The sequence below is a fragment of the Miscanthus floridulus genome, chromosome 11 (genome assembly GCF_019320115.1).
Source record: "Miscanthus floridulus cultivar M001 chromosome 11, ASM1932011v1, whole genome shotgun sequence".
Classification (NCBI taxonomy): Eukaryota; Viridiplantae; Streptophyta; class Magnoliopsida; order Poales; family Poaceae; genus Miscanthus; species Miscanthus floridulus.
Genome location: NC_089590.1, coordinates 50,447,752 through 50,475,730, shown reverse-complemented (window position 1 = coordinate 50,475,730; position 27,979 = coordinate 50,447,752). Strand labels below are relative to the sequence as shown.

The 27,979-nt window shown below is 42.6% G+C and overlaps 1 protein-coding gene and 1 pseudogene across 1 annotated transcript; one reads left to right on the top strand and one right to left on the bottom strand.

The window, feature by feature from the left end:
* The first annotated feature begins 13,216 nt into the window (after positions 1-13,216).
* On the top strand, positions 13,217-18,306 carry LOC136494684 (uncharacterized; annotated as a pseudogene).
* Positions 18,307-18,844: 538 nt separating this feature from the next.
* LOC136493077 (splicing factor SF3a60 homolog) lies at positions 18,845-27,708 on the bottom strand. Its single transcript, XM_066489116.1, has 12 exons — positions 27,329-27,708; positions 26,862-26,972; positions 24,728-24,832; positions 23,984-24,126; positions 23,354-23,450; positions 22,968-23,114; positions 22,781-22,852; positions 22,523-22,687; positions 21,611-21,688; positions 20,180-20,308; positions 19,408-19,554; positions 18,845-19,142 (listed from the first exon to the last, which is right to left on the bottom strand). The coding sequence occupies exons 1-12, from the start codon at positions 27,500-27,502 to the stop codon at positions 18,996-18,998; spliced, it is 1,515 nt and encodes a 504-aa protein (XP_066345213.1). The 5' UTR covers positions 27,503-27,708; the 3' UTR covers positions 18,845-18,995.
* Positions 27,709-27,979: the final 271 nt, after the last annotated feature.

Below are 27,979 nucleotides of genomic sequence, written 5' to 3'. Positions count from 1 at the left end.
ATCCCCCGCTCCTCCGCTTCTTCCCGGTGCCCTCGGATATGCATTCCGTGGCCCGTGGGGCCCTAACTGAGCTCGCCGGTGAGCTCTCGCCGTCGTTCATGGCTGAGCCGCCGCGCTACCACTGTTCCGGCCGACCAGCCTACTTCTCTCTCCCCCGGTTTCGTTTCTGACCGTTCCTTTCTAATCCGACGGCTCTAATTGGCCGATACCTCTTCGGGGGTCATTTTGCTAAAGAGACCCTGTAATTTTCTAAGTCCTAACCCGCAGTCCAAAGCGTATTTCCCCGAGTACGCATTCCTATTTTAAAAGCGTAAAGTTCACTGCTATAGTCTAAAATACGTTTTCAGTATTTACAGAAATGCCATTTGAACAGTTTTGCTTATAAAATTATCGTTTTAGCTCCGAATTGATCCGTTCAAATCGCGTTAGCTTCGTAATTTCGTAATCTACATGTTAGAATCACTGTTAGACAAGTTTGGAACTTTTTAATTTTCTGGTTAGATTTAATTAAATATATTGCTATAGGAAATCCCGTTTAAATCATAACTTTCGTATTTTAGCTTTGTTTTTCGTGAACTTCGCGTTGACGTGATCGTAGCGAGACGTAGATTATTTTCACAAACATTTTATCTTATTTTCTATACTGTTGGTATACTGTTCTAATGATAGGAATGTTTGCTTTGCATGAATGCTTTTGGAATGTTGTATGTTGCCGTGTTGGTCGCGTTCAGACGGTGAGGAGAACGTTGGAGACCAAGAATTCTTCGACGACCAGCAGGACCAGCAAGAGTTTGTGAACCAAGGCAAGTATAGCATGGGCCTACCTTGATGTCCTATTTCACTTTAATAAATTACTCATTTGCATGTGTCTAATTTTGATACCCGTAAGGACATCCTAGTGATTGATTATCCTGTTCCTTGTCTCCTATGGGTTAATTGCATATGGGTAGATTGCTAGTGCTCTAACTAAACATGATCTACATGATGATGAATGATTCTATGGAACTAAAGGTATAACATGAGTATAACAACTGATACATAGGGCGAAGGGGCAAATGACTGTTGATCATGTTGCACCCGGCCCTCCATAAGGACTTATCTGTCGGCAAAAGCTAGGACTGACAGTGCAACCGGGAAAGTCATATGGCTCTGACTTTAGCTCAGTAATAGGACATTTTCTAGCTAGTTAGAGGTTACCTTTTTGGTGCAAATGGGGCTTGCCACGTTGGGTATAGGGCTGCCTTTGTTCCTATGAGTATAGCCGCGATGGATATGTGCCATAGGAAATGGGGTTCCTACATCTGTCTACCAAGGAAACCTAGCGGACCTAATTTGGTAGAGAAACCTATGAAATGGCTTCATAGTGTACCCTGCCCGCTCACCTTGGCAGTGACATGGGAGTAATTAACTCGGACATATGGGGAACACGACTCATGGTGAATGTGCACCACCTCTGCAGAGGGTAACAAACTGTTATAACAGCCGTGCTTATGGTTACGAGCGGCCCGGAAAACTCACAGAATAATTGGCTACTTGTTGATCATTTGAGTTGTTCTATGATGATATATGGTACACTTGACCCTGATATATGTTCTTATGGGATTAAATGGGAGCTTAAGCATAATATGGTAATACCTGAGAATAAAAGCTTGACTTACTAAAAATGCTAATTGCAGTAAACCAGAGTCAACCCTTTTTGAGCTTCATAACCCCATGTTAACTTGTTAAGTACGGGATGTACTTACGCTTGTTTATTTTCTTTATTTGGATAAAAATCCCAGATGGGTAACAGATGACAACGGGTATGAGGAATTTCTAGAGAATTTTTAGGCTTGTGGTCAACCAGTTGACCTTCCCTGTGATGAAGCCCATGAGAGTTTTATTATCCTTTTTATTTTTCGCTGTGTGATGTAAGACTAAGTTGTATTATGGATCTGATGTAAGGACACCGTGATGATACTTTATGTAATTTGTCAGCTTGTGTGTGTGATGGATCCCTGGGCACACACGAGTTTTGTGCATTCAATTTTATCCTTAAAATTGGGTGTGACAAATTGATATCAGAGCCGTGTTGACTGTAGGACGCAAGCCTAGTTAGAAAACGGTCGTTTTAGCATCTTTGCTCCTCTGGTTTCTTGCTTACTGTCTTATTCTTGTTATTTTATTAAAACATTTATGCTTTTCATACCTTAATCTATTATATAAAATTGTTGATTCTAATTCTAGCTCACTTTAAATCTATAGATCTCATAACCCGAAGACTGCTCGCATCAGCACTGCCGGCTATCGTGCCCTGTTCACCCCACGTGCTCCATAGGCGGAGAAGGAGATTGTGATCATCTCCGACGACGAGGAGATGGCTACCCCGACGCCTGCACCTGCTCCTACTCCAGTTGTCGCGCCGGTCTATCCTGTCGTAGCTACACCTGAGGAGTCGATGGCTACTTCCCCTACACCTGCACCATCTCCAACTATCCCCGTGGTGGATGAGGAGATTGGCTGGAAGTGCAAGTACTACTTCAAGCCAGCTCTAGAGACAGCCTACTACCACACCCTCCTCACTCACGTGCTGGACGACTACTATCCCGACTTGCACGCCTCCATCAGCTACCACTGTGCCGAGTACCAGCATCCATTGGAGGCTACCTTCTGGAAGGTAGAGCTGGTGGTCATCGCTTGGAACGATATCAAGAATGGACATGAGGTGGAGACTGTTCACTGTGCCCCTGCCAGGAGAGCCCATGCCTTGGATGGCATAGAGGATGCAGCACAGAACGCCTACATTCACTACCATGGGCGTCGCTTTGAGGCCATGAGGGAGGATCGCTTCAAGTTCCTTCCTTGCAATGATCATGAGGGTGTTTGGCAGGTTTTAGCTCCACCAGAGAGTGACCCAACTCTGGAAGCAACAGTGCAGCATGTCCACGCTATGCAGGGGGTGGATGAGGAAGTCAAAGGAGAACTGCATGCATCTCAGAGGGCTCAGAGACGCCTTTAGAAGCAAGTGGATGAACTTCGAGCTCAACTTGGGCAGCCATCCATCTACAAGAAGAAGCGCCGGTCCTTCACCATGATTGACACCGCTCCATAGGTGTTAGGTGCCTTGATCTAGATTACCACGTCGTTAGTTCGTGTTTCATATTTAGTTTTATTTGGTCTTGTGAACTTGGATGATTAGATGTTTAATTTGTGAACTTGGTTGATTTGGTATTTGTTTGATTGCTGGAAGTTTGTGGGCATGTCCACAATTTCCTTAGATTGGAACCTTAAGTTTAGAATGAAATCTTAATGCAGATGTTTCGCTTTATCTTATCTCTGCTGTGCTAATTTCTGAAGCAGCCTGTGTTCTTTATCTGGTATCTCAAAATCTAGGCTGTCAAAAATTCTGAAATTTTTGTGGAGATAACTAGACCTCTATATCTTTCAAATGTCTCTGTAATCACGTCAATAGCTATTCAGGTTTGTGAGATCTAGCTGACACAAGTTGATGTTCCTGCGCTGTCTGAAACCCAGAACAGATTCGGTTTAGCTCTACTTTTGACCATGTGTGTGCCAGAATCTGTAAAAGTAATCTAAATAAAAGTTGTAGCTGATCTCCTAAGCTTTCTAACAAATCTTGGTGCACCTCTGCTGGATCTCTGAAACTTGAGTTATAACAGTTTTACTGAACTACTGAATTTGAATCTTGTCCAGAAAATTCTCAGCATTGTTTCTTATCTTTTGTAAGCTCTCTATAATTGGAAAATCTCTAAATTTTGCACATTTGTTGGAAAACAGATGGCCGTAAGAGGAGGAAGAGGCAGAGGCCGTGGTCGTGGACATGATGCTCTCATAAATCCACCACCACCGCCACCTGTGACCATGGAACAAATATTGGGAATGCAAGCGCAGCCGATGCAAGCTATGATGCAGCGCTTGGACAATGAACCTGCAAGAGGACCACCGCCAGTTCAGGTCAGAGATAAGCATGGAGAGTTTATGAAAGGTTGTCCCCCGGTGTTCACCCATGCCTCAGACCCTATGGAGGCAGATGATTGGTTGCGTGCTGTGAAGAAACAACTGAACATAGCACAATGCAACGACCTTGAGAAAGTGTTATACGCTTCTGGGCAACTACACTGAGCTGCTCAGGATTGGTAGGAATCGTTCCAGTTTGGATGTCCCAACAATGCTCCTGCTATCACCTGGCAGGAATTCAAGGACAATTTTCGGTCATACCATATTCCCGATAGACTAGTGGAACTAAAGCAAGAAGAATTCAGGTCCCTCAAGCAAGGATCCATGACTGTGGCGGAGTATCGAGATAAGTTTGCACAACTATCACGCTATGCTCCAAATGATGTAGCGGACGACAAGGATAAGCAACGCCGTTTCCTCAAGGGACTCTATGATGGACTGCAGCTCTAGCTGATGTCTAATACTTACCCTAACTTCCAGTCTTTGGTGAATCGCGCTATCGTGATTGACGATAAGCGCAAGGAGATGGAAGCTAAGAAGAGAAGGCTCTAAGGGCAAGCTTCTGGAAGCAACACTCGCCCACGTGCTTATCCCCAGCAAGGTTTCTAGCAGAGGAATCAAGGACCAACTCACCAGGGAAACCGTGGTCAGTATCCTCAACGAAACCAGTTCCAGCAACGCCCTTAGTACCAGCAATAGTTTGGGAATTAGCGTCCCCTGCAATAGACCAGCAATCCTGTAGCACGCCAGGGAGTGCCCAACAATGCTCCTGTGAAGAGTGGTGCACCCAACAATCCCAATGCCTGCTATTGCTGTGGAGAAGTAGGTCACTATGCTCATCAGTGCCCTAAGAAGCAAAACCAACAAGCACCTCAGAACCAGACCGGCAATTAGAAGTTCAACGCCTGACCACCTCACACTGTGAAGGTGAACTATGTGTCATCTGATGTAGCTTAGGAGACGCCTGAGGTCATGTTGGGTACATTCAGCATCAACTCTATCTCTGCTATCATACTTTTTGATTCTGGTGCTTCGCATTCTTTTATCTCCCAAGCTTTTGTTAGAATGCATAGCATACCTTTGTGTGCCATGAAAAACCCCATACTAGTAAATTCCTCGGGAGGTAGTATGCCCGCTTCTTATTGGAGCCCCTCAACTAGCATTTCCTTAAGGGGGTAGACTTCAAAGTGAAGCCTATTGTGTTGAGAACAGTGGGAATTGATCTTATTTTGGGAATAGATTGGATGAAACAACACCGGGCAGTGATTTAGTGTTAGGAGAAATCTATGGTTGTGATAGCACTCAATGGAGATAGAATCTATGTAGAAGTGGTAGTGCAAGCTTAGCCTACAGCCACAGTGAACCAGATAGATGGTGAAACCAATGAACAAGATCATGTCATGGAGGAGTTCCCAGATGTCTTCCCCGATGACTTGCCAGGTATGCCACCTGACCGAGACATTGAATTTATTATTGAATTATTACCTGGAACTGTAACAATAGCTAAATGTCCATATAGAATGGGAGTTAATGAATTAGAAGAGCTTAAGAAATAACTAAAAGAGTTGCAAGAAAAAGGTTTCATACGCCCCAGTTCTTCCCCATGGGGGGCACCTGTGATCTTTGTGGATAAGAAGGATGGTAATCAACGAATGTGTGTGGATTACCGTTCACTTAATGAGGTTACAATCAAGAATAAATACCCTTTGCCTAGGATTGATGATTTGTTTGATCAGTTGAGAGGAGCCCATGTGTTCTCCAAGATTGATCTCCGCTCAGGGTATCATCAGCTTAAGATTTGAAACTCAGACATACCCAAGACATCATTCACTACACGGTATGGATTATATGAGTACACCGTTATGTTTTTTGGATTGACCAATGCACCTGCATACTTCATGTATCTGATGAATAAGGTGTTCATGGAATTTCTGGATAAATTTGTGGTGGTATTCATAGATGACATACTAATATTCTCCAAGACTAAAGAAGAACATGCTGAACATATAAGGTTGGTCTTACAAAAGCTTAGAGAACATAAGTTGTATGCTAAGCGGAGCAAGTGTGAGTTTTGGTTGAAGGAAGTCTCTTTTCTAGGTCATATAGTCTCCAATGGTGGAATAGCAGTGGATCCAGGCAAAGTTCAAGATGTATTGAATTGGAAACCACCAACCACTGTAAGTGAGATTCGTAGCTTTTTGGGATTGGCTGGATACTACAGAAGGTTCATTGAAGGTTTTTCTAAGCTAGCCAAGCCTATGACAGCTCTGTTGGAAAAGAATGCTAAGTATGTATGGTCGGATAAATGCCAGGCAAACTTTGATGAGCTAAAGAAGAGATTGACTACAGCTCCAGTATTAATTCTGCCAGATTTAAGCAAGAACTTCTCTATATATTATGATGCATCCCATTTGGGCCTTGGATGTGTGCTTATGCAAGAAGGAAGAGTGGTGGCATATGCATCTAGACAACTAAGGAAGCATGAGTTGAATTATCCTACTCATGACTTGGAATTGGCAGCTGTGGTTCATGCTTTGAAGATCTAGAGACATTATCTAATTAGACATAAGAGTGATATCTATACTGATCATAAGAGTTTGAAGTATATCTTTACCCAATTAGATCTGAATCTGAGACAACGTCGTTGGTTGGAATTGATCAAAAACTATGATTTGGAAGTGCATTATCACCCGGGAAAGGCAAACGTCGTAGCTAATGCACTTAGCAGAAAGAGCTATGCCAATGGACTTCAGATAACATCTATGTCAGCAGAGTTATGTGCTGCAATGGAGTATCTCAACTTGAGCCTTGTCACTAATGCAATGGAATTGGTGATAGAGCCTACATTGGAGCAAGAGATACGAAAAGGTCAATTGGAGGATGAAAAACTTAAGGAGATAGCAGAGAATGTAGTGCTTGGAAAGGCACCCAGATTCAGAATGGATGAGAATGGCACTCTTTGGTTCGGAAAAAGAATATGTGTACCTGAAGTGAAGGCTATCCGTGATGTAATTCTGCAAGAGGCCCATGAGTCTGCTTATTCTATACATCCCGGAAGTACCAAGATGTATCTGGATCTTAAGGAGAAGTATTGGTGGTATGGTTTGAAGAGAGATGTGGTAGAATATGTGGCTTTGTGTGATACTTGTCAAAGAGTGAAAGCTGAGCATCAAAGATCTACAGGGTTACTACAACCAATGAAGATTCCTGAATGGAAATAGGAAGAAGTTGGTATGGATTTTATCATAGGATTGCCCCGCACTCAAAGAGACTATGATTAAATATGGGTAATAGTGGATTGACTCACCAAGGTTGCCCACTTTTTACCAGTCAAGACTACCTATACTGGTGCAAGACTAGCAGAGTTGTACATGGAAAGAATAGTGTGCTTACATGGTGTTCCCAAGAAAATTGTGTCGGATAGAGGCACTTAGTTTACATCGCAATTCTGGCATAAAGTACACATAGATCTTTGAGGACAAAGTTGAATTTCAGTTCCGCTTACCACTCGTAAACTGATGGACAGACTGAAAGGATCAACCAGATTTTGGAAGATATGTTGAGAGCTTGTGCATTACAGTATGATGATAGTTGGGATAAGAGTCTATCATACACAGAGTTCTCGTATAACAATAGTTATCAGAAGAGTCTTAAGATGGCACATTTCGAGGCGCTATATGGGCGTAAGTGTAGAACGCCTTTGTTCTGGAATCAGATTGGAGAAACTCAAGTGTTTGGACCTGATGTCCTTAGAGACGCGGAAGAACAAGTGAGAATGATTAAAGACAATTTGAGAGTGGCTTAGTCCTGACAGAAGAGTTACGTTGATACCCACAGAAGAGAGCTGACTTTCGAAATTGGTGATTATGTGTATTTGAAGGTGTCACCAATGAGAAGTGTGAGAAGATTCAATATGAAGGGAAAGTTAGCACCAAGGTATATTGGACCTTTTAAGATCCTAGAGAGACGTGGAGAAGTAGCTTATCAGTTGGAACTGCCTGAGAGTTTGTCAGGTGTGCACGACGTGTTCCATGTTTTCCAATTGAAGAAGTGTTTAAGGGTACCAGAAGAGCAAATTCCTTTGGAAGAACTTGATGTCAAGGAAGATCTTACTTATGAAGAGTATCCGATAAAGATCTTGAAAACTGCCGAAAGAGTTACGAGAAGCCGAACTATAAAGATGTGCAAGGTGCAGTGGAATCGGTATACAGAGGATGAGGCTACTTGGGAAAGAGAAGAGGATCTGAGAAATACTTATCCCCAACTGTTTGAGTAAGCAATCACCCGAATCTCGAGGACGGGATTCATTTTAAGGGGGTAGAATTATAACACCCTAAAAAATTACATTCTTTTAAAATTAGTAAATTTGATTTATTTATGCAAATATGTGTGCATTAAAATATAGGAAAATAATAAATTTTGTGGAATTAAAATTAAAAATAAGGTTAGAAACTTCTTGATGCATACATGCTACTGCATATCTAATTTTGTGATGATTGATCTTGATTCAAAGTTCAAATGAATTCAAAACCTATTTGAAAATGCTTTTGGAAATCCATTTGGAAAAAAAAGAAAATGCAAAATTCATTTTCCCTCCCTTCTTCATTTCGGCCCGCAGGCCTTCTCTCCTCACCGCGCCAGCCCAGCTCCCTCCCGTGGCTCGGCTCGCGCGATGCACCCCGTAGCCTAGCTTGGCCTCCCCCTTTGTGCTCCGCGCTGGCCCAGTACCGCCGGCCCAGCCCAGCCGAACAGCTTTGTAGCAACTGTCGCACCTCCTTTCCCCTGCCGCTGACACCCGGGCCCCACCTGTCAGCTCCTCCCCCTTCCTCGTGCGTCTCGGAACCGCCCGCGCGCGCGTCAGCCGCAACGCCGCCTGCGCCCACGTCGTGCGTTGTGGGAGCGCCCCTCCCAGCGCCTAGCCTCTTTAAATGGGAGCCCGCACCCAAGCCGCCCCCCTTGCTGCCTCTCCCCACTCCATTTTCGCCCTCGTCCACACCACGGAGGTCGCAACTGCTGCATGGAGGAGCTCCACCGACCGTCGTCCGCCTGTCCACGTGGACAACCGTCCCCAAGCCGCCGTCGACATCGTTTTTCCCCGCTGTGAGAACCCCCTTGCTCCACTCTACCTTCCCATGCCATTATTTTCGTGTTTCTTGGTTTCTAGCGCTGTAGCCGCACGTGCCGAGGATCTCCGGCCACCGGCCATGGCGACCGCCACCATGGCAGCACCCTTCGGCCATCTTTTTGGCCCAGCCATGATCCCCCGCTCCTCCGCTTCTTCCCGGTGCCCTCGGATATGCATTCCATGACCCGTGGGGCCCTAACCGAGCTCGCCGGTGAGCTCTCGCCGCCGTTCATGGCTAAGCCGCCGCGCTGCCACTGTTCCGGCCGGCCAGCCTTCTCTCTCCCCCAGTTTTGTTTCTGGCCGTTCCTTTCTAATCCGACGGCTCTGATTGGCCAATACCTCTTCAGGGGTCATTTTGCTAAAGAGACCCTGTAATTTTCTAAGTCCTAACCCGCAGTTCAAAGCGTATTTCCCCGAGTACGCATTCCTGTTTTGAAAGCGTAAAGTTCACTGCTAGTCTAAAATACGTTTTCAGTATTTACAGAAATGCCATTTGAACTGTTTTGCTTATAAAATTGTCGTTTTAGCTCCGAATTGATCCGTTCAAATCACGTTAGCTTTGTAATTTCATAATCTACATGTTAGAATCACTGTTAGACAAGTTTGGAACTTTTTTAATTTCCTGGTTAGATTTAATTAAATATATTGCTATAAAAAATCACGTTTAAATCATAACTTTCGTATTTTAGCTCCGTTTTTCATGAACTTCGCGTTGACGTGATCGTAGCGAGACGTAGATTATTTTCACAAATATTTTATCTTGTTTTCTATACTGTTGGTGTACTGTTCTAATGATAGGAATGTTTTCTTTGCTTGAATGCTTTTGGAATATTGTATGTTGCCGTGTTGGTCGTGTTCAGACAGTGAGGAGAACGTTGGAGACCAAGAATTCTTCGATGACCAGCAGGACCAGCAAGAGTTTGTGAACCAAGGCAAGTATAGCATGGGCCTACCTTGATGTCCTATTTCACTTTAATAAATTACTCATTTGCATATGTCTAATTTTGATACCCGTAAGGACATCCTAGTGATTGATTATCATGTTCCTTGTCTCCTATGGGTTAATTGCATATGGGTAGATTGCTAGTGCTCTAACTAAACATGATCTACATAATGATGAATGATTCTATGGAACTAAAGGTATAACATGAGTATAACAACTGATACATAGGGCGAAGGGGCAAATGACTGTTGATCATGTTGCACTCGACCCTCTATAAGGACTTATCTGTCGGTAAAAGCTGAGACTGACAGTGCAACCAGGAGAGTCATATGGCTCTGACTTTAACTCAGTAATAGGACCTTTTCTAGCTAGTTAGAGGTTACCTTTTTGGCACAAATGGGGCTTGCCATGTTGGGTATAGGGCTGCCTCTGTTCCTATGAGTATAGCCGCGATGGATATGTGCCATAGGAAAGGTGGTTCCTACATCTACCTGCCAAGGAAATCTAGCGGCCCTAACTTGTTAGAGAAACCTATGAAATGGCTTAATAGTGTACCCTGTCCGCTCACCTTAGCAGTGACATGGGAGTAATTAACCCGGGCATATGGGGAACACGACTCGCGGTGAATGTGCACCACCTCTGCAGAGGGTAACAAACTGTTATAACAGCCATGCTCACGGTTACGAGCGGCCCAGAAAACTCACAGAATAATTGGCTACTTGTTGATCATTTGAGTTGTTCTATGATGATATATGGTACACTTGACCCTGATATATGTTCTTATGGGATTAAATGGGAGCTTAAGCATAATATGGTAATACCTGAGAATAAAAGTTTGACTTACTAAAAATGCTAATTGCAGTAAACCAGAGTGAACCCTTTTTGAGCTTCATAACCCCATGTTAACTTGTTAAGTACGGGATGTACTTATGCTTGTTTATTTTCTTTATTTGGATAAAAATCCCGGATGGGTAACAGATGACAACGGGTATGAGAAATTTCCGGAGAATTTTTAGGCTTGTGGTCAACCAGTTGACCTTCCCTGTGATGAAGCCCATGAGAGTTTTATTATCCTTTTTATTTTCCGCTATGTGATGTAAGACTAAGTTGTATTATGGATCTGATGTAAGAACACCGTGATGATACTTTATGTAATTTGTCAGCTTGTGTGTGTAATGGATCATTGGGCACACACAAGTTTTGTGTATTTAATTTTATCCTTAAAATTGGATGTGACATGTACCTCTTTGAGGGATCCATAGATCCCTCCAAATATTAATAGAATTTTCATCGCCAACTCTACAGATTATACCATTCCTCAAAAGATTCATTCCTTTTAGGATACTCCCATGCATAGGATACAAATTTTAGCCCTATGCTAGTAACAAAAAGGGGGGAAGCCTGAAACAGAGATGATTATTAATTGCAAGAATAATGATGAAAACAGTTAAAGAAAAATTATTAAAAAAATAGAAAAGGGGAAAAAGAACAAGTGTCGTAGCAATGTAGAAAGAAAGAAAAAAGAAAAAGAAAAAGAAAACAGAGAAAGAATGAACCAGTTTCATGGCCGCTCTCCCTAATAAACCAGCGTGCGTAGTCATGCGCCTGCACCTGCAGAAAACGAAGACAGAGAAATGGCCCCAGTAGCGCGAGCGGAGAAACTAAGCCCTTGTTTAGTTCTACTCCAACTTCCAAAAAGTTGCTACAGTACCTGTCACATCGAATGTTTGCGGCCTATGCATGGAGCATTAAATGTAGACGAAAAGAAAAACTAATTGCACAGTTTGGTGGAAATTGCGAGACGAACGTTTTGAGCCTAATTAGTCCATGTTTGAATACTATTTGCCAAATAAAAACGAACGTGCTACAATAGCCCCAAAATCCAAATCCCTACAACTAAACACAGCCTAAACTAAACTAGCTGTTTCCTATTTTTCTTCTCCTGTTCACCTCGCGTGCGCGACAACTAGGCGACCGCCGCCCAGCTGCCCAGGTCTTCGTCGACCCCTTTGCCGGCGACGACACCCACCGCACCAGGTATGCCTGCCCCTTCTCTTCCCTTTCTGCTGTGCAAAACTGAGCACCCGAACCCTAATTTGAGCTATCAGGCTATCTGTATTAGGATGTAGCTAGTGTCGGGGCCTCGGGGCTAATTCATTGGATTCAACTAAACCAGTCTCGTCAGTTTTAATGGTGAAAATTCAATCCTGCTATCTCTCTAATTTTAATTTGTCATAAATGGGCTGGGGCATTCTAACTTTCAGCGTTCAGTTTAGATCCTTCTTATGGCTTGTTTGGATCGGCTAAGGCTAATTATTAGTCAGGGCTAAAAATTAGCCATCTAACTATTAGGCCTTGCATGTTTGGATCCCAGGCTAAAAGGTGCATATTATCCCTAGCAATGAACTATTAGCCCTTATTAGCTAGTTGTGCTTGGCTAATGAACTAACAACTAGCCAAGGGCTTGGCTAAAAATTAGCCCACCCATTAGCCCTCATGTTTGGATGGAGTAGAACTAATTTTAGCTGCTAGTTGTTAGCTCATGGGATCTAAACAAGCCCTTAAGACATGCGAGTTCAGCTGAACATTGTGCTTTCAGTGAAAGCAGAGGACAAACCTGTTCTATATAAAAAGGGAAAAAAAAGATCTAGCTCTTCCTGAATATGGTGGGTATTGCAACCATTCTAGTTTCTTGCATATATGATTTACGGCGTAATGGAGTACAAATGGCCGTTTTCTGTTCCAGACATTTTGTGGATTGGCACAACACAAGTCCATGCCTGTCTGTCTGTTTCAAAGCTTCACCTAGCTGCATGTCTTCTCTGGTTGAAGACTATTAATGATGGAGGGGTAGTATGATTGTCAATGTGCATTCTTCTGGCATCCAGGCCAAACGATAGCTATTGTTTTTTTTTTATCAAGATTGATTCATTAGTGACACCGGAAGAGCATTGACCATGAATTCACCTTTTTTCATTAATGACACCGGAAGATCAAAATTAAACTAGATGCAAATGTTCTAAACCAGAAATCAAAATGGCATGAGCTTGTTTAACGTGTCAAGATTTATAATATTTGTTGACCTTAAACTTTCGTTTTACACCGCTGATGTGTTTATGCTCATTTCATTTTGCAGTCAAATGAATAGTTGATTTCCTTTCAAGGTATTCCTGAACAACTATATTACAGTCATGAAGTCGGTACCCAAGCAAGAGGCACAACCAAAACCACGGCTCATTGTGCGCCTTGGTGTATTCCTTGCATCTCACCACATTCTTGTCAGGTTCACCATCCTTTCTCCATCTTGTTGCAGTCTAAATCCTTCCTTTCATCCTTTCTCATTCCCCAAACTCACTATTCACCATTTTCCTGTCAGTGTTCTATGCTGCTCTGCTGGCATTATCACACTACTACTCCTTCCTTCACTTGCAAAAAACACATACCTCTCGGAGAATGCTCTTATACCTGGTATTTTACCCTCTTCTCTATTTTTGTTTACTGTTACTCTATTGATGCATACATGCTGTTGTTCTTGGAGGGTGTGCCCATCTGGGCCTCTGGGGGCCTTACACCCAGATCTTCAGATAATCAGATTACATACTGTGCATATTTTATAATAAAGTGAATTGTAGTGTTCTCAGCATGCTTTGTTCAATAAGTTGTCTGATGAAGCAACATATCAATATTGCTAAATATCCTGGATCTTTGGGTGTTCAGCGTAACTTTGGACCTCATTGGATTTATCATGTGCCAAGGAATACCTTCTTAAGTTAAATGGTTGAATATGATATATCGTAGTGGGTTTTGATGTTTGTTATCAAATAGTAAAGACAGATTATTCATATCCAATGTGGTTGCAAGAATATGCATTGTATGTAGGCTAGTATAGCAGGCTAGCATGGTGGTGTTGTAATCACACAAAAATGGAATATATGTTGATAATGATAATGATATTTTTTCATTTCTAACTCTCTTTTGCAACTTCTGTACATAAATGATCTTCTCTAAAACTAGAGGCCTTGTATGTAGGCTATAGATGTCCAACGGGCCGGTCCGGCACAGCCCGATGGGGGTCGGGCCGGCACGGCACGCCGGGCCGCTCGGGCCGTGCCGAGTCGAGCACCGTGCCTGACCTATGGCCTAGGCAGGGCCTGCCGGGCCGTTTTTCGGGGCGGGCCTGCCCGAGAAGCACGGCCAATCCAGCGTGTTGGGCCGGCCCGAGGCCCACGAGGAAGCACGAGCACCGAGCAGCCAGAGAGGGGGAAGGGGAGGAAGCACGAGCAGCCAGAGATGGCAATGGCTGCCGCCCGCCGGCGAGCTTGCCCTTGGCACCGGATCTGGCGTCGGGGCGGAGCTTGGGGCCAGCGCACTCGCTCCTGCGGCGACCTAGGACGGTTCCACAGCGGCGTCGCTCGAGGAGAGGGAGAGGCAGGGGGTGTCGGCGTCCGCGCTGCAAGGTGAGGAGAGGTCGCGTGAGGAGCTGAGGACGCCGAGGAGAGGGAGGAAGCGTCCCGGTCTCGCGTTCGCGCTCGCCTCGCCCGACACGAGGGGAAGGGGAGGGGGTGTCCGCGGCGCCGACGCAGAGGTGAGAGGAGCGAGTGCTGCACTGCGGCGTGGGGAGGGGGCTGCGTGGGGGGGGGGGGAAGGGAAAGGGAGTTAGGGTTCGGGGGGTGGGCCTATGGGGCACTGGGGGAGTTGGGGGTGGGGGCTGGGGCTCTTAGCAGGCCGGCTGGCCTGGCCACGCTCTGTGGACCGGGCCGTGCCGTGCCGGCCCACGTGCCTGGAGTAAGGCCCAGGCACGGCCTGCTCCTCCGGGCCGTGCCAACCTGGACCCGCTCACCACTGGGCCGGGTCGTGCTTGGGCCGGGCCAAAAATACGGGCCTCGTGCCGGGCCGACGGGCTCAGGCTGCATGGACATTTATAATGTAGGCTCTGCCAATCCATTATTTTCTACTGAAGACACTATCGAAGCAAACAGATTTATGAAAGGAATTGAAGCTGTGGCTGGAGACTCAAGAGGTGAAATGTATGTTACTTCCTTCGGCCTTTAATATTTGTATGTATTGATCTTTGTGCGTATAAGGTATAAGTCATGTAGTTCAACTGGTCTGTTATGTTCAATATTTTGTGACTGCTGTTGAGAGACTTGCGTAAAGTACATGATTACTACTGCATTTGAGTTATACTAGTAAGCATACAAGTAGAATTCATGTAACTCAAAATCAGAGTTCAATGCTTTGATAGTAAAAGATCTATTTTTTTCAGTTTTGCATAAGAAACATGTCTATAAACTTTTTTTTGTTAAGTTCATTAAGCTAAATTCACATTTTTTTATGACTTGTAAATATGAGAATATGCACAGGGAACTAGTTTAATCCTAGGATTGCAAAAGGCCAATAGTTTTAGCCGATTTTCCTCTAATTTACAATTCTGCTTGCTATGTTACAGAGGTATGTCAAATTTCATAGCACAGCAAATAGAAGCTCTAGGTGCAGAAGTGTGTTACCATAAGTTTCTGCCTCATAGCAAGAATTTTCATCCTCTAAAGTTCTTCACCTCCATGACAAATGATATTGCAATTAAACCTAATGGCACTGCCACCAATTTTGGGATAAACACTATCGGCATTGTACGAGCTCCTAGGGGCGATGGAAAAGAAGCAATAGTGCTGGTTAGTCCTTATAATTCTCAAAGTGTTCAGTCAAATGAATTATTATCGCTGGCTCTTGGTTTCTCTGTCTTCTCCCTCTTAAGTCGAGCTGCATGGCTGTCTAAAGATGTTGTGTGGCTATCTGCAGACTCACAGTTTGGAGAGTATGCTGCAGTCTCTGCATGGTTAAACCAGTATCATAATCCTGTGTTTTTGAGTCAGCTCAGTAATATTGCATACCAAGATGTATGGCTGCAAACCATATAATGATGGTAATTCAGAAAAAACAGAAGTCACGGCTTTCAAACGTGCTGGAACAATGGCTGCTGCTCTCATATTTAAAGTTCAGGGAAACCAGAAGATTATGGTGACAGAGATAGTGTTATGATGTATGCAGAGGCATCTAATGGACAAATGCCAAACTTGGACCTTCTGAATGTGGTGCATTATTTGGCTGTTCATAGACAAGGTTTTCGTGTGAACATAGCTGCATTTAGTTCTTTGTTGAGCTCTGCATGGCTTAGGGTTATTGCTGAATTTTTACATACTCTTGGGAGTGTATTAAGAAAAATAAATCCTGACTGGAAGCTTGATATTGCAGTCCCTGACTATGTGGAGGGGACTGCAAACCTAGCTAACTCTGTATACAGCCAGGTAACTGAAATTAATATTTCCCATTTCACCGTAATGGCACTTTCCTTTATGACTCTACAGTCCCTGTTATTGGGGTTTGTTCGATACAGGCTCTTGGAGTGCCCACAGGGTCCCATGGCGCTTTCCGTGATTATCAAGTTGATGCGGTTTCTTTAGAATTTTCACCAACATTTCATGTCAGAAATGAGAATGCTAAATCTTTGTTTCTTCTAAGGGGTGGAAGGTATGTTTCTTATTGTGTTTCAATTTTGCTGTTTAAGGTTGCATTCTTGTTAGAGCATGGGAGCGCCTTTTGTTTGACTTTTGATTAATAATGGAGTGGAGGACTTTGCTTTTTCATGCATTGAGTCATGGAGCTGTTTCTATCATTAACTTCACAACAATGACAGCATAACTGGTAAAATTTATTTAACTGTTTTTAATGTACATATAACAATTGCTGAAGTTCTATAATCTCCCAGTAACAAATAGATGATCAGTAATAGTTTTGTATCTGTGTGACCTTGCAAATTCGTGGCTTCGTGCACAAAATTATTTCATCAGGTATATGATTACATATTAGAACTAGTGCTGCATAACAGTTAACAGGCAAAAATTTACTTGAGCTGGGTCTTATTTGCACCTCTGACCATTTCATAGCTATGATTTTCTAAGAATTTTAGCATTTGCGGATTTATCAATGGCAGTAAATAGATGTTATGTGTATAAAAAATATTAAATATAAGTGGTAACAATGAGATTATTACCATGAACTGGTACAACTTAAAAAAAAAACCACCATAATTAGTTGGGTTTTTTTTTTTTTTGGGGGGGGGGGGGGGGGGGGGGGGGGGGGGGCATGACTATAGCAACCCAGTCGAAAATATGTGCATGGATAGAGGTCACAAGGTGTTTATGCAAATGTTGCACTGAACTAAACACAGGAACAGGATCTCTTATGTTGCCACTGGGTGATAATCTTAGGGTGTTTAACAGCTTTCCTTTCATTTTCCTGCGAAAGATTCCTCAGTAGAATGTGTTTGACATGTTTGGGAATGCTTTTGATTCAGGTTAATCGAAGGAGTGGTGCTGTTCTGTGAACAATCTGCTTGAGAAGTTCCATCAGTCCTTTTTCCTGTACTTCCTTACTGCTCCAAGCAAGTTCATTTCAGTTGCCATGTATATGATTCCGTTTGCATTGCTGTTGGCACCTCTCCCAATAGTTGCTGCTGCCCTTGCTGATGGCAGTAAAAGCATGGAAAAACCAGTAGATAAGTTGATAGAACACAGTAAAGCAGATGACATTGCCGATATCCCGCAAAGCAAGGGTGGATCATGTAAATGGCTTCAAGCTGCAAAAGTATTGCTTGTTATCCAACTATGGGCAGTACTTGTTTCACTACTTCCATATTACATTACTCAGATACCTGATGCCACACCTATGCAAAGCACACTCATCTGGGTTGTTCTCTCCATCGTCATACTGATCGCCCTATCTGTCTTGTTTGGCTCGACCATACTCAGCTGGTGTTGAATGGAAACTTCTGAAAGCTACCATGATCACTTCCATCTCCATCGGGTTGGGGCTCATGTCAATCATAAATTTCGCCACTGCTCAGCTTGGTGCTCTGATAGTGATCCCAATGTGTTTGTTTTCTCGGCCTCTGAAGGCATCAGGGATGAATTTTCTTCCTCGGGCAGTATTATTGGCTTCAAACATAGCGTTTGCTGTGTTGGGTTTTCCTCCAGCTGCAGTGCTGATTATGAAAGGAATGTCCAAGGGGTCGTGTTCATGGACAACAGATTTTGGAGATTTCTGGATATGGATGGAGTTCCTGTGGGAATGGAGCAGCGCGACGTATCTGTACCTATATCTTGTCCATCTTCCCTGCTGGCTTTTGTGCATCCTTGTGTTGCTGCACCCATGTCGCCAATTAGAATCTAAGATGAAGCAGGACTAGCTGTTTGGTCTCCGGAGTCTTTTCTTTTCGGTTGGTAAATTTTAGTGTAGACTTGTGTAAAATTTCTCTCTCACTATTTTTGGCCTGCTGATCATTTACTTGGCTGTCCATTGTTCGGAACTTATTCACCCAGTTGGAGAAGTCTTGTAACATGTAAATAGGATTTGACGATGGATCCTACCTTTGTAATGGCTGCGACAGTTTTGAAGGCCTGTTTTTTTCAAAGTCAAATAGGATTTTGTTCACCTCTTGTGGACCCAGATGTTTTTTTCATCAGTCAAATAGTCAAATGAGATCAGTAATTGTTTTCTAGGTTTTGTTGACAGCGACCGAGAAGGAAACCAAAGACGGAGGTAAGGAAAACTTTCGAAATCATAAACGAAGTGCAAGAGCACTAGGAGGGCTGGAGGGGTATCTCCTTCCATATAGGGAAAAGCGTGAGCAGCGTCAGATTGAAAACAAGGCAGCCAAACATGAGATTTCAGTTGCGCGCATATCAAACTTTAGTGTTCAATGAAAACAAGCATGTTCCGATATAAGGGCTAGGCAAACACGGGGGAAGACTACCATGACAACCAGGAAAAGCACATAATCTCCGGAGTATCATCATATCATCTTACTACACAAAATGTATGCCAAATGGGCCAATATATCAACAAATATCGAAATTGAGTTCCGAACGAATCCTGAAAATTTAACCAGCAGGAGCCCCCAGAGCTAGAATTTTAGATCAGGCCTTGACGCTGCAGGTCAGTGTAGGTCTTCTTGTTGTAGATGTTGCCTTCCTGATCTTCGTACTCTTCTTCTAGGTCTGGCCGCCACTTGTTCACTCCTTGTCGTGCTTGAATTTTCTCCCAGAGCACTTTCGCCTCCTGACAGCAGAAATAAAAGAAATGTTAAAACACATACAATAAAACAGCCAATGTACAACATGGTCTGATAAATAATACATGGAGGGCATGCATTCGTTTGTATTACGTTTCATACAAGCAAACAGAATAATATAGGACAAGGAACCAATATGATATGGGCAAGTAAAAACCAAAAGACCTAACTATTCATTACTTGGAGAATAAACAATGTAGTAAGCTATGTACCAACAAGTATCCCAAGTATCAACAAGACAAGATGACATACATCAATGGATGTGATTTCATTGAAATTCTTAGTATTAGGAATGCCAAGGCATCGCATCCCATGCTGATGACGCCATTCCTTGAAATGACGCTCATAAGCCCTTCGCCCCCAATAGCTATGGTTTCCACATATCTCACACTTGAATTCCTGTACAAACCATAACAGTTAAAAACGCACGGTACCAAATTTAATGGAAATTACTCAGCATAATAAAAGGCAAAGGATGCCTTGATGTTCCGGTTCAAAGCACTTTCGAAAAGAGGGGAAATGCACTATCTGAACATGTGATCACATAAATACATTAGTAAGATGGATCACATTAAATTAGCATACAGTTTATGCAGAAATAGAATATTTTAAAGCTCTAGACTGTGTAAGGAGAAAACGAGAACCTGATTAGGTGGAAAGTACTTAGAAACTAAAGCCAAAGGTTACTGTCAAATTTTAACACTGCAGAAAACATAATAGAAGACTTCATATTCATCCTATACTACATCATCGCCACCTCGAAAGTGTTAGTCACTGAACAGAATGGCTAGCAAATTTATATATCAACACGTAATTTAATTTTTGGCATCATAAATTTAAGTGGTGACTGATCAGTTCACAAAGGACTGACATCTTAATTAAATGAGTGCCAAATAGTCAATCTGTGCCATGAATGAAAACATTGGTGGTGCGCACCATCTCACCAATCTCACCAACTACGACTAGACGGAACAAGCTACTAGGAAATATACTCCCAACTCACAAATATGGCAAAATTTGTTACCTGCCCAAGGCCATGTAGCTTGTATAGCCAATAGGGGATAGGCTTGCCATCCCAACCCATTGGCAACTTGAGAGGATTGTAGATTTGTTGTTCTTCATCATCACTCTCAGTGTCAGCTTGTACCTCCTCCTTTAGAAAAATACATATACATATATATAAACCAGTAGTTCAAAAACTTAGTACTTTTACTTCCATGAAAGAAAAGATAAAGGAAATAATATGTTCAGCCAAGTCATAAGATCATACAGAAATTAGAAGCTAACAAGCCAAGAACTGCATTTTAAGTTTCTAAATGAAAATATTCGCTCACTTTACAACAAGTTACAACCAGTACCCACTTAGATTTCACATTGTTGGACTCGTCATGATATGCGGCTTAATCAGTAATTAGAGCTAAATGTGGTAAACACTAATCAGCAAATCACTATGGAATACACATAGTAAATGACTTGAAAATTAGGGCATGCTTGGTTCTTGTCCCATAAAAGCCATGCCAAAATTTGGCATGCCCTAAAGTTTTGTCAGGCATATGCTATTGCTAGGGGCCAAAATTTGGTAGGCCAAAGTGATTTTGGCAGCCAACTAAAGTACACGTAGCAGCTGCAGCACCAGACGGGCAGCTGATTCAGTAGCCCCAGTTTCCTTTGGCCGGCCAAAAAAGAATATGAGTGAGGTGCCAACAATATATTGGTTGCATGCACTTCAATAGCTTTGTGTTAAAAGCTTTATTTAAATGAGATTATTTCTTAAATAATATGACTAATTTCTAGTTTGTTTGCACCATAATATTTCTTGTGATTTATCTAAAAAATAAGACCCATCTTGACTATATTATGATACTAAAAGAATTAATGACATTTGGCTCCCCCATGTCATACTCACAGCTATAAGAGACTTTGGCATGCTATAGAATTTTGGCTTGGCCACCATCCAAACATATCTAATACAGTATAAGCCAATTTTGGTCATGTCCATGTTTGGCTATGGCCTATATCCAAACATTCCCTTGTTCGCTATACACTGTACGTCTGTACCAATTTTTCAAAGCAAAAGGTCATAACATGACCCAGAGAATGGATTTTCATAATACAAAAACGAGAGGGGTTACAACCAAGACACTTTGCAGAACTGCTTTAGGGGAAAGGAAAATGGTACTCCATGAATATGATTTTGGTATATCTCAGTAGGCAACAATACTGATAAAAAAAAACAGCCAAAAGCATGTTTAGCTGAGTAGTTTTTTTTTCTAAAGCATATTGCACATCCATATGTCAAAGTTTATATTTTAAAACTGCTCACATTGGTGTTTTCAAGACGATAGCACAACCAAGAATAGCAGCAGCTACAACGTTGAAAATAGAGAACATGTTGGAATAGTGCAAGACACAGAGAGAAGTTTTTTTTATCAGAGCAGGGTGATTAACTAAGTACCTCCTCCCGTTCTGCTTCCATCTCTTCATACGTCAGTGTAAGCTTCTTCTCCGCATTTTCCTTTGTCCTTACAAAGGCCTACAAAAGCAACATAAAGTGTCAAAATTATGTCAGGTTAACTTCAGCATATAGACAAATAAATTTAGCGAACGCTAGTCGCCCTTCCAAAAAAGGAAGATTATTAGTTACAAGAAGTGAATCATTCTCGAATAAAATTGTAATGCGGTCCTTGTAGCTTGTACAGTTTGTGCTTGGGTTTGCAAACAAAAATATACATATCTACCATATTAAAACTGGCATGTGATTATATTGGTGAACAGTACATATACTGTATTAACTTATTAGGAAAAAGACAAGGGGTGATGCACTAATCATCTGTTAAATTTTTATAAAGCCTTCTGAAGCATGTTGTAGTAATACAAATGGAGCTTTTCAACGCAAATACAAGGTGGTAGAGAATTCACACATACATAATCATAACACAAACGAAGAAGGCACCCACATATCACATTCACATGAATCGACGTTGAACTATTCCAGGACGAGTCTACAATCATACATTTGTACTACTCTAGTACTCTGAATGCCTAAAGTTGCAATTTGAGGAACAGTGTAATGCCAGCATGCTGCACACCCAAAACGAAAAATGACCCCACAATTCTAGAGAAGACCAACTCATTCTAGACAAACAAGATGGTCTAGCAAAAGAAATCCATATTCCATTTGAATAGACTAGCCTAAGATGGAAATAAAGAAGATTCCTCAAACTAAACAGGTTTTATCTTCATAGGATTATAGCTTATATAAGGACGTAAGTGGTTACAAAAGGATTGACTGCACATGCTCATTTGCATGAGTGTGCCATGCATCCAAAATTACACGCATAAACACAGGGAGCAACGAAGAGCTGACCTCATCTAGCAGCTCACAAAGGCGCCTCATCTTTACTTCCATCAATGCGATTTCCTTCTTCATATCATCCTTAACATTGCTGCCATTGGAAGTTGTGTTTGAGCCATCTTTAGTACATGGAACTTTGGCAAAATGCTTCCTATCTAGTTGTTCCAACGGCGTATGCTGCAAAATATAATCAACAGTAAGTTCAAAGAAATGGTAAAAAGGTAACAAAAATAGATGAATCTACAGTAGCACTAGTGTCTTTAAAATCACCTTAAGCAAGAAAAGCCGCTCCGCGCGCTGTTGAACAGTACCACCACTCTTCAAACCACGAGCAGCTAAAGCCTAAAAAGATGTAAATGAATCAACAGAACTCATCATGCAAAGGGACCAATGAATAGTCAACAATAACAAACAAGAAAATAATGCTTGGTAACAGCATAATGTTTTGAGATCAAACCTGTTTTAACTTTTCTGGGCCAAGCTCAACAAGTTCTTCAACTGTGCTGTAGTAATCAAGATCTATTTCAGATTCTTTTTCTGTGTCTTTATTTCCCCATCCAGGTATTTCTCCATTGGCCCATCGTTCCTCAAATTCACTCTCCAGCTGTACAAATGTATGCCAATAGAATGTTAGTTATTAGTACTTAATCATACTCAATATTATTGAACAAATTATTGCCAAACCCACAATTAGCAGCTCCTAAATGAATATAAAGGAGTGACATCATAGTTAAAAAGCGCTATGAAAGTAGAGGATAATCTGAAGTGAAACACTACATAATCACATAAGCCTGTGGAACACAAAGGGGCATTAATATAGAAAAAAGGTAAAATAAGAGTGACCTTTAGAAAAATCTTCTCAATGTCTTGCAATGGCTCTGTGCGATACAGAAATGATGTCAGATATTCCAAAACGTGTTCCAAGTATTCTCTGTATTGTCTGTCAATTAAAGAAACTGAAAAATATAAACAATGTAACAATAGACATATAAGGGCACCACAATATGAAATGAATGCTAGACAGGTGAAACAGCTACGCAACTATCATACACGTGTACTTGGATATGCATTTGCCCTATACCACTACTTAGCAGTAGGGTTATTTCCCCCTGTGAACCATATGAAATGAATGCTAGAAAGGTTAAACAAAAACAGCTGAGTAACTGTCCCTGCATATAGACTTGAACATGTTGAGCCCTACTAACCTACAGTTTTAGGTAATTTCCCTGCAGTGTCCCTCACCACATATTGCCACTATCAGAAAAAAAAAGGGGGGAATTCTACCAGAGGTGCATATGGGCTATGGCATAGCCATATTAGTCAAGCCCATGCCAGGGTAGGGCCTGTTCGCTTCTACTTTTTGGGACTGCAGCAACACAACTGGATAGCACTGTTGCTATTACTGTGCAGCAGCAGCTGATCCTGTTGTCCAATATGTTTCATTCAGACCTTAGTGAAAATGCATGACCATACCTGGTAGCCTTATGACTAGGTGAGATCTTGTCTGTCTGGGAGAAACAGCCAACATAAGCCGAGTATTCCATCAGCGTTCCAAACTTGGAATTTATGAACTCATTATAAAGCTCATGCAAGTCTAGGTAACGGCCAAAAGTTTCCTATCAAAATGCAGAACCAGGTCATTAGCAAACCTAATTAAAAATATTGTGAGAATAGTAGAATATTAACAGCAAAAATGTTGTGAATAGGCAACATGATCTAGCAGGAAAAGAACCACACAGCAGTACAAATCAAAAAAGGAATAGATCATTGAATGATTGTCAAGTTATTGATCATTCTCCATCACAGTTTCAACCATTGCCTAAATCTAAATCTTACCATCGACACCACCAAGATCCCACAAGAGGAATCAAACAATCCTGCAGAAATTAAAGTACACATATCACAAGGGAGATACCCTCAGCTTCAAGACTACTTTAGTGAAAGGAAAAGGAATCGCGCTGCTTAGGCTAAAACAAAGACTAGAACATAGCACAAACATATTTCAATTGTTTCAAACAATTATAAAAAGATGTATTCAGGTAAACTGCAATAATTTTAGAATAGCAGAGGATAGCATCACAGGCATATAAAGTATAAATCATCAGGGGGGGAATGCGTGCAAGGAACAAGACTAAGATTAAATGTCATATGGCTCATAATAAAAAGGCACACAAATTATAAAGCAGAGTTACAAGCAACAAAAAAAGGTGGCAATACCTCGCCAGTGAATTCAATAACTGGTTCCTCCTTTAAAAGCTCTTCATAGTCATCAGTTGTACTGACAAAACGGGCAGATAGGTTCCGCCGATGATATTCACGGATCTTTAAGCAACAAAACATAAAGTCAAAATTCGCAAAAAAAAAGAATAAACTAAGAAAGACTAGAAATTTGCTGATAATGAATATATGCTTGCTAGCACAGCATCTCTAAAGACAAATTAGGTTTGGACAACCGAGGGCCAATGGAATAAAAAAAAGGATGCATGTACAGTACCAACATGGTGCAAATCTAGCAATAATAGGGAAACCAACCAATGTCTGATCCTGATCGATTCAATTTCCAAGGCTTACTTTGGAACAGCGAAAAAAAGATTACCTCACCCTCACTCCACCCCTCCACCCCCACCCCCCCAACACACCCTGGAAAAATAATCGTTTGTAAATTACAAATTACATGCATGAAATCTCGGTTGTTGTCAATTCAGTCTGTTCTCAAATTGTCGACTTTTTGGATATTCACATGAATTATTTCGTTAAAAAAACATCACCATTGAAAAATAATAGCATGTCCATCTATTGATACATAATATGCACCAACCTGTTTCTGATTGTCATATGGTCACAATAAGATGCTGAAAAGATTAGACTCATGGAATGGTTAAAAAAAAACTTGGGAAGGATATTAACATTGAATAAGACTTGGTTAAGTAGCATGCCTATATATAATTATATACAATGGGATTTTACTTATTAGCAGGAGTTCATAATAAGATGAAGTGATGAACTCTATCAGGTTAAAATTCTTCTGGCAAGGTGCATAAGATAAATTCAACAATATATCATATGGCTAAGTTGGAAATGTTATTATGGTAGTCAGACCCAAGGACCAAAGTGGTCTTGGGATAATTGAGACCAAGATTATGGATGAATATTTGCTTGAAAAATGGATTTGGGAATTTTTGCAAGGCTCAAATGATACTTGGTACAGAATTCTTCAATCCAAAACATGCCAGATGATAACTTTTAATTCCAAACATAAAGGCAATTCTCAGCTATGGCAGGGCCTACATAAGCTCTACGCATTTGTTCAAATGCAGAGCTATTTACAAGGCACACAATGGCAGGAAGACTTTTTTCCCTGGAATGATACATGGATCGGCTCGGTACCTTTAAAAATCAAGTACCCTGGACAACATAAGATTTGCAAAGAACCAAATGCCACAGTGGCTGAATATTGGACTGAAGATGATTGGGATATAAATTTCAGTGGGTCTCTATCCTCATCTGACTACAATTCATGGGTGGATTTGATGGCTGCAGTTCACTACAAATCTCTGTACAGACTTTTAACTGATGGAGGGGTCAGTGACAGTATGACAAAAGAACTTTGGAAATGAAAACTGCCCATAAAAATTAGTTTCTTCCTCTGGCAGTTCTCTTATGGTAAATTACAGGCCGCAACAGTTTTGAAAAGAAGGGCCCAGAAAGGTCATGTGCATTGCTCTCCGTGATGAACCTGAGAACATAGACTATATTTTTCTTTTGATGCCCTATTGCTAGACTTGCATGGTGCAGTCTTACAGAGGCTTTCGGTTGGGACTCTCATCCCATTTTTGGATCTGACTTCATGGAAAGTTATGCTAGAACCTGCATTCTTTTTTCTTTGCAGGCTTGGCATGGTCAACTTGGAAAACATACAATAAGATGACAGTTGAGAGGAAGATTCCTAGCCACCCCTCTGAAGTGCCGTTTTATGCTATATCTTTTCTGCAGAAGTGGGTGGAGCTACTCAAGCCAAAGGACCAAATTAGAGTGGAGAAGATCATGGAGATCATTTGAAACTGGATGAACAACTTCAGGCCTTCGGCTATTCCTGTCCTGGACATTAAGGAGCTTTAGTTGCGTTGTAATAGGATATTTCTTTCCCGTTTGCTTTTGTTTGTGTTTGCAAGCTGGTATCTCTAGCTGGGGCATTTGTACCGTGCGTTATTGCTATCTTCAAAGCAGAGGAGACTCCTTTCAAAAGAAATACATAATATGCAGCACCAATGCATCATGTGCTTTGGTGCCTGAGTAGTGAGTACTGGAATCAACTTTTTGTCACAATCAGGCAAGCAGCTAGGCTATATACCTCTTTGAGCCTTTCATAGTACTTGCTAAACAGTCCACTTTGCGTGGGCGCAGTAAGATGGGTGTTGATCTCATCCTTCCTAGCATTGTCCTTGTCTTCATAGATCTCCACCTAAAAAAGTCATAAGCAACATTAGCAAAGTGAGATCATCACTGGAAAGCAAAATCTCAATTTCTCAAGGGCAGTTCCTCAAACCAAAAGAGAAAAGAGGGAGGGGGCAGAACGGTACAGAAATAACCCTCGCCCAAACCTCAAGTGAAACAGCACTAGTCAGCTTGTGCCAACTAAATAAGAAGAATAATTCGCTAGAGAGCCGGATATCTAATTCCTCATACGCTCAGAAGCCAACCTTAAGATTCGACAGAAACGGTAAATATATCGATCGTATCCAAACCTAGCCTAGCTAACCGCGAATCAATGACTTAGATGGACTCGTAAACCCTCTCAGAGAGAGAAGGGGGACGTACGAGCTTGTCAGAGGTGGAGACGACGAGGTCGAGCATGTGGCGGACGCGGTGGGACTGAAAGAGGCGGTCGCGCGGGTTGGCGGGCTCCCGCTGCAGTTCGCGTACCGCGAGCCGCTCCAGCCTCTCCAGGTCCTCATGCGCCGCCCGCGTCGCCTCCAGCACCGTCGACGCCATGGTCCGCCTGCTAGGCTACACCCGCCTCCGGTGCTTTGTACAAGAGGCCGGGTGTCGCGCAGCGCCGCGGAGAGGCGGGAGGGGGGAGTTGCGCCGGGTAGCTAGGGTTTTGGGAATTTCGATTTCGCGGTTCGAGGAGGACGAGACAACGCGGCGCGGCGCCGGGGGGAGGCGCGTGTGCTCTGGCCTGACTGGGGGCGGCGCACGGCGGTGACTGAGGGATATACCTGGCCATGCAGCGCGAGGCCTGGCAGCCCAGCCCGAAGCCCGGCGCCTTTTGGCCCGAAACGAGCACGGCCCGGCCCACAGGCCACCGGGCTCAGGCTGGCCCGGCACGCAGCGCCAAGCCGTGCCTGGGCCGGCAGTTGAGCCCGCGGGCTGGCCCGGCCCGGCACGGGGTTTTGGAGAAGGCCCGGCAGCGGCCCGAGGGAGGCGGCCCAGCTCGTCAACGGCTCCCCCCACGCCGCCACCCCAGAC

Bases quoted from the DNA above. Each gene is read 5' to 3' on its own strand.
- LOC136493077 (XM_066489116.1), bottom strand. From the start codon at position 27,502: ATGGCGTCGACGGTGCTGGAGGCGACGCGGGCGGCGCATGAGGACCTG. The intron at 24,127-24,727 runs GTATTGCCACCT...GCATTTTGATAG, and splicing joins TTATTGAATTCACTGGCGAG to GAAACTTTTGGCCGTTACCT. The intron at 22,853-22,967 runs GTTTGATCTCAA...ACATCTTTTTAG, and splicing joins GCCCAGAAAAGTTAAAACAG to GCTTTAGCTGCTCGTGGTTT.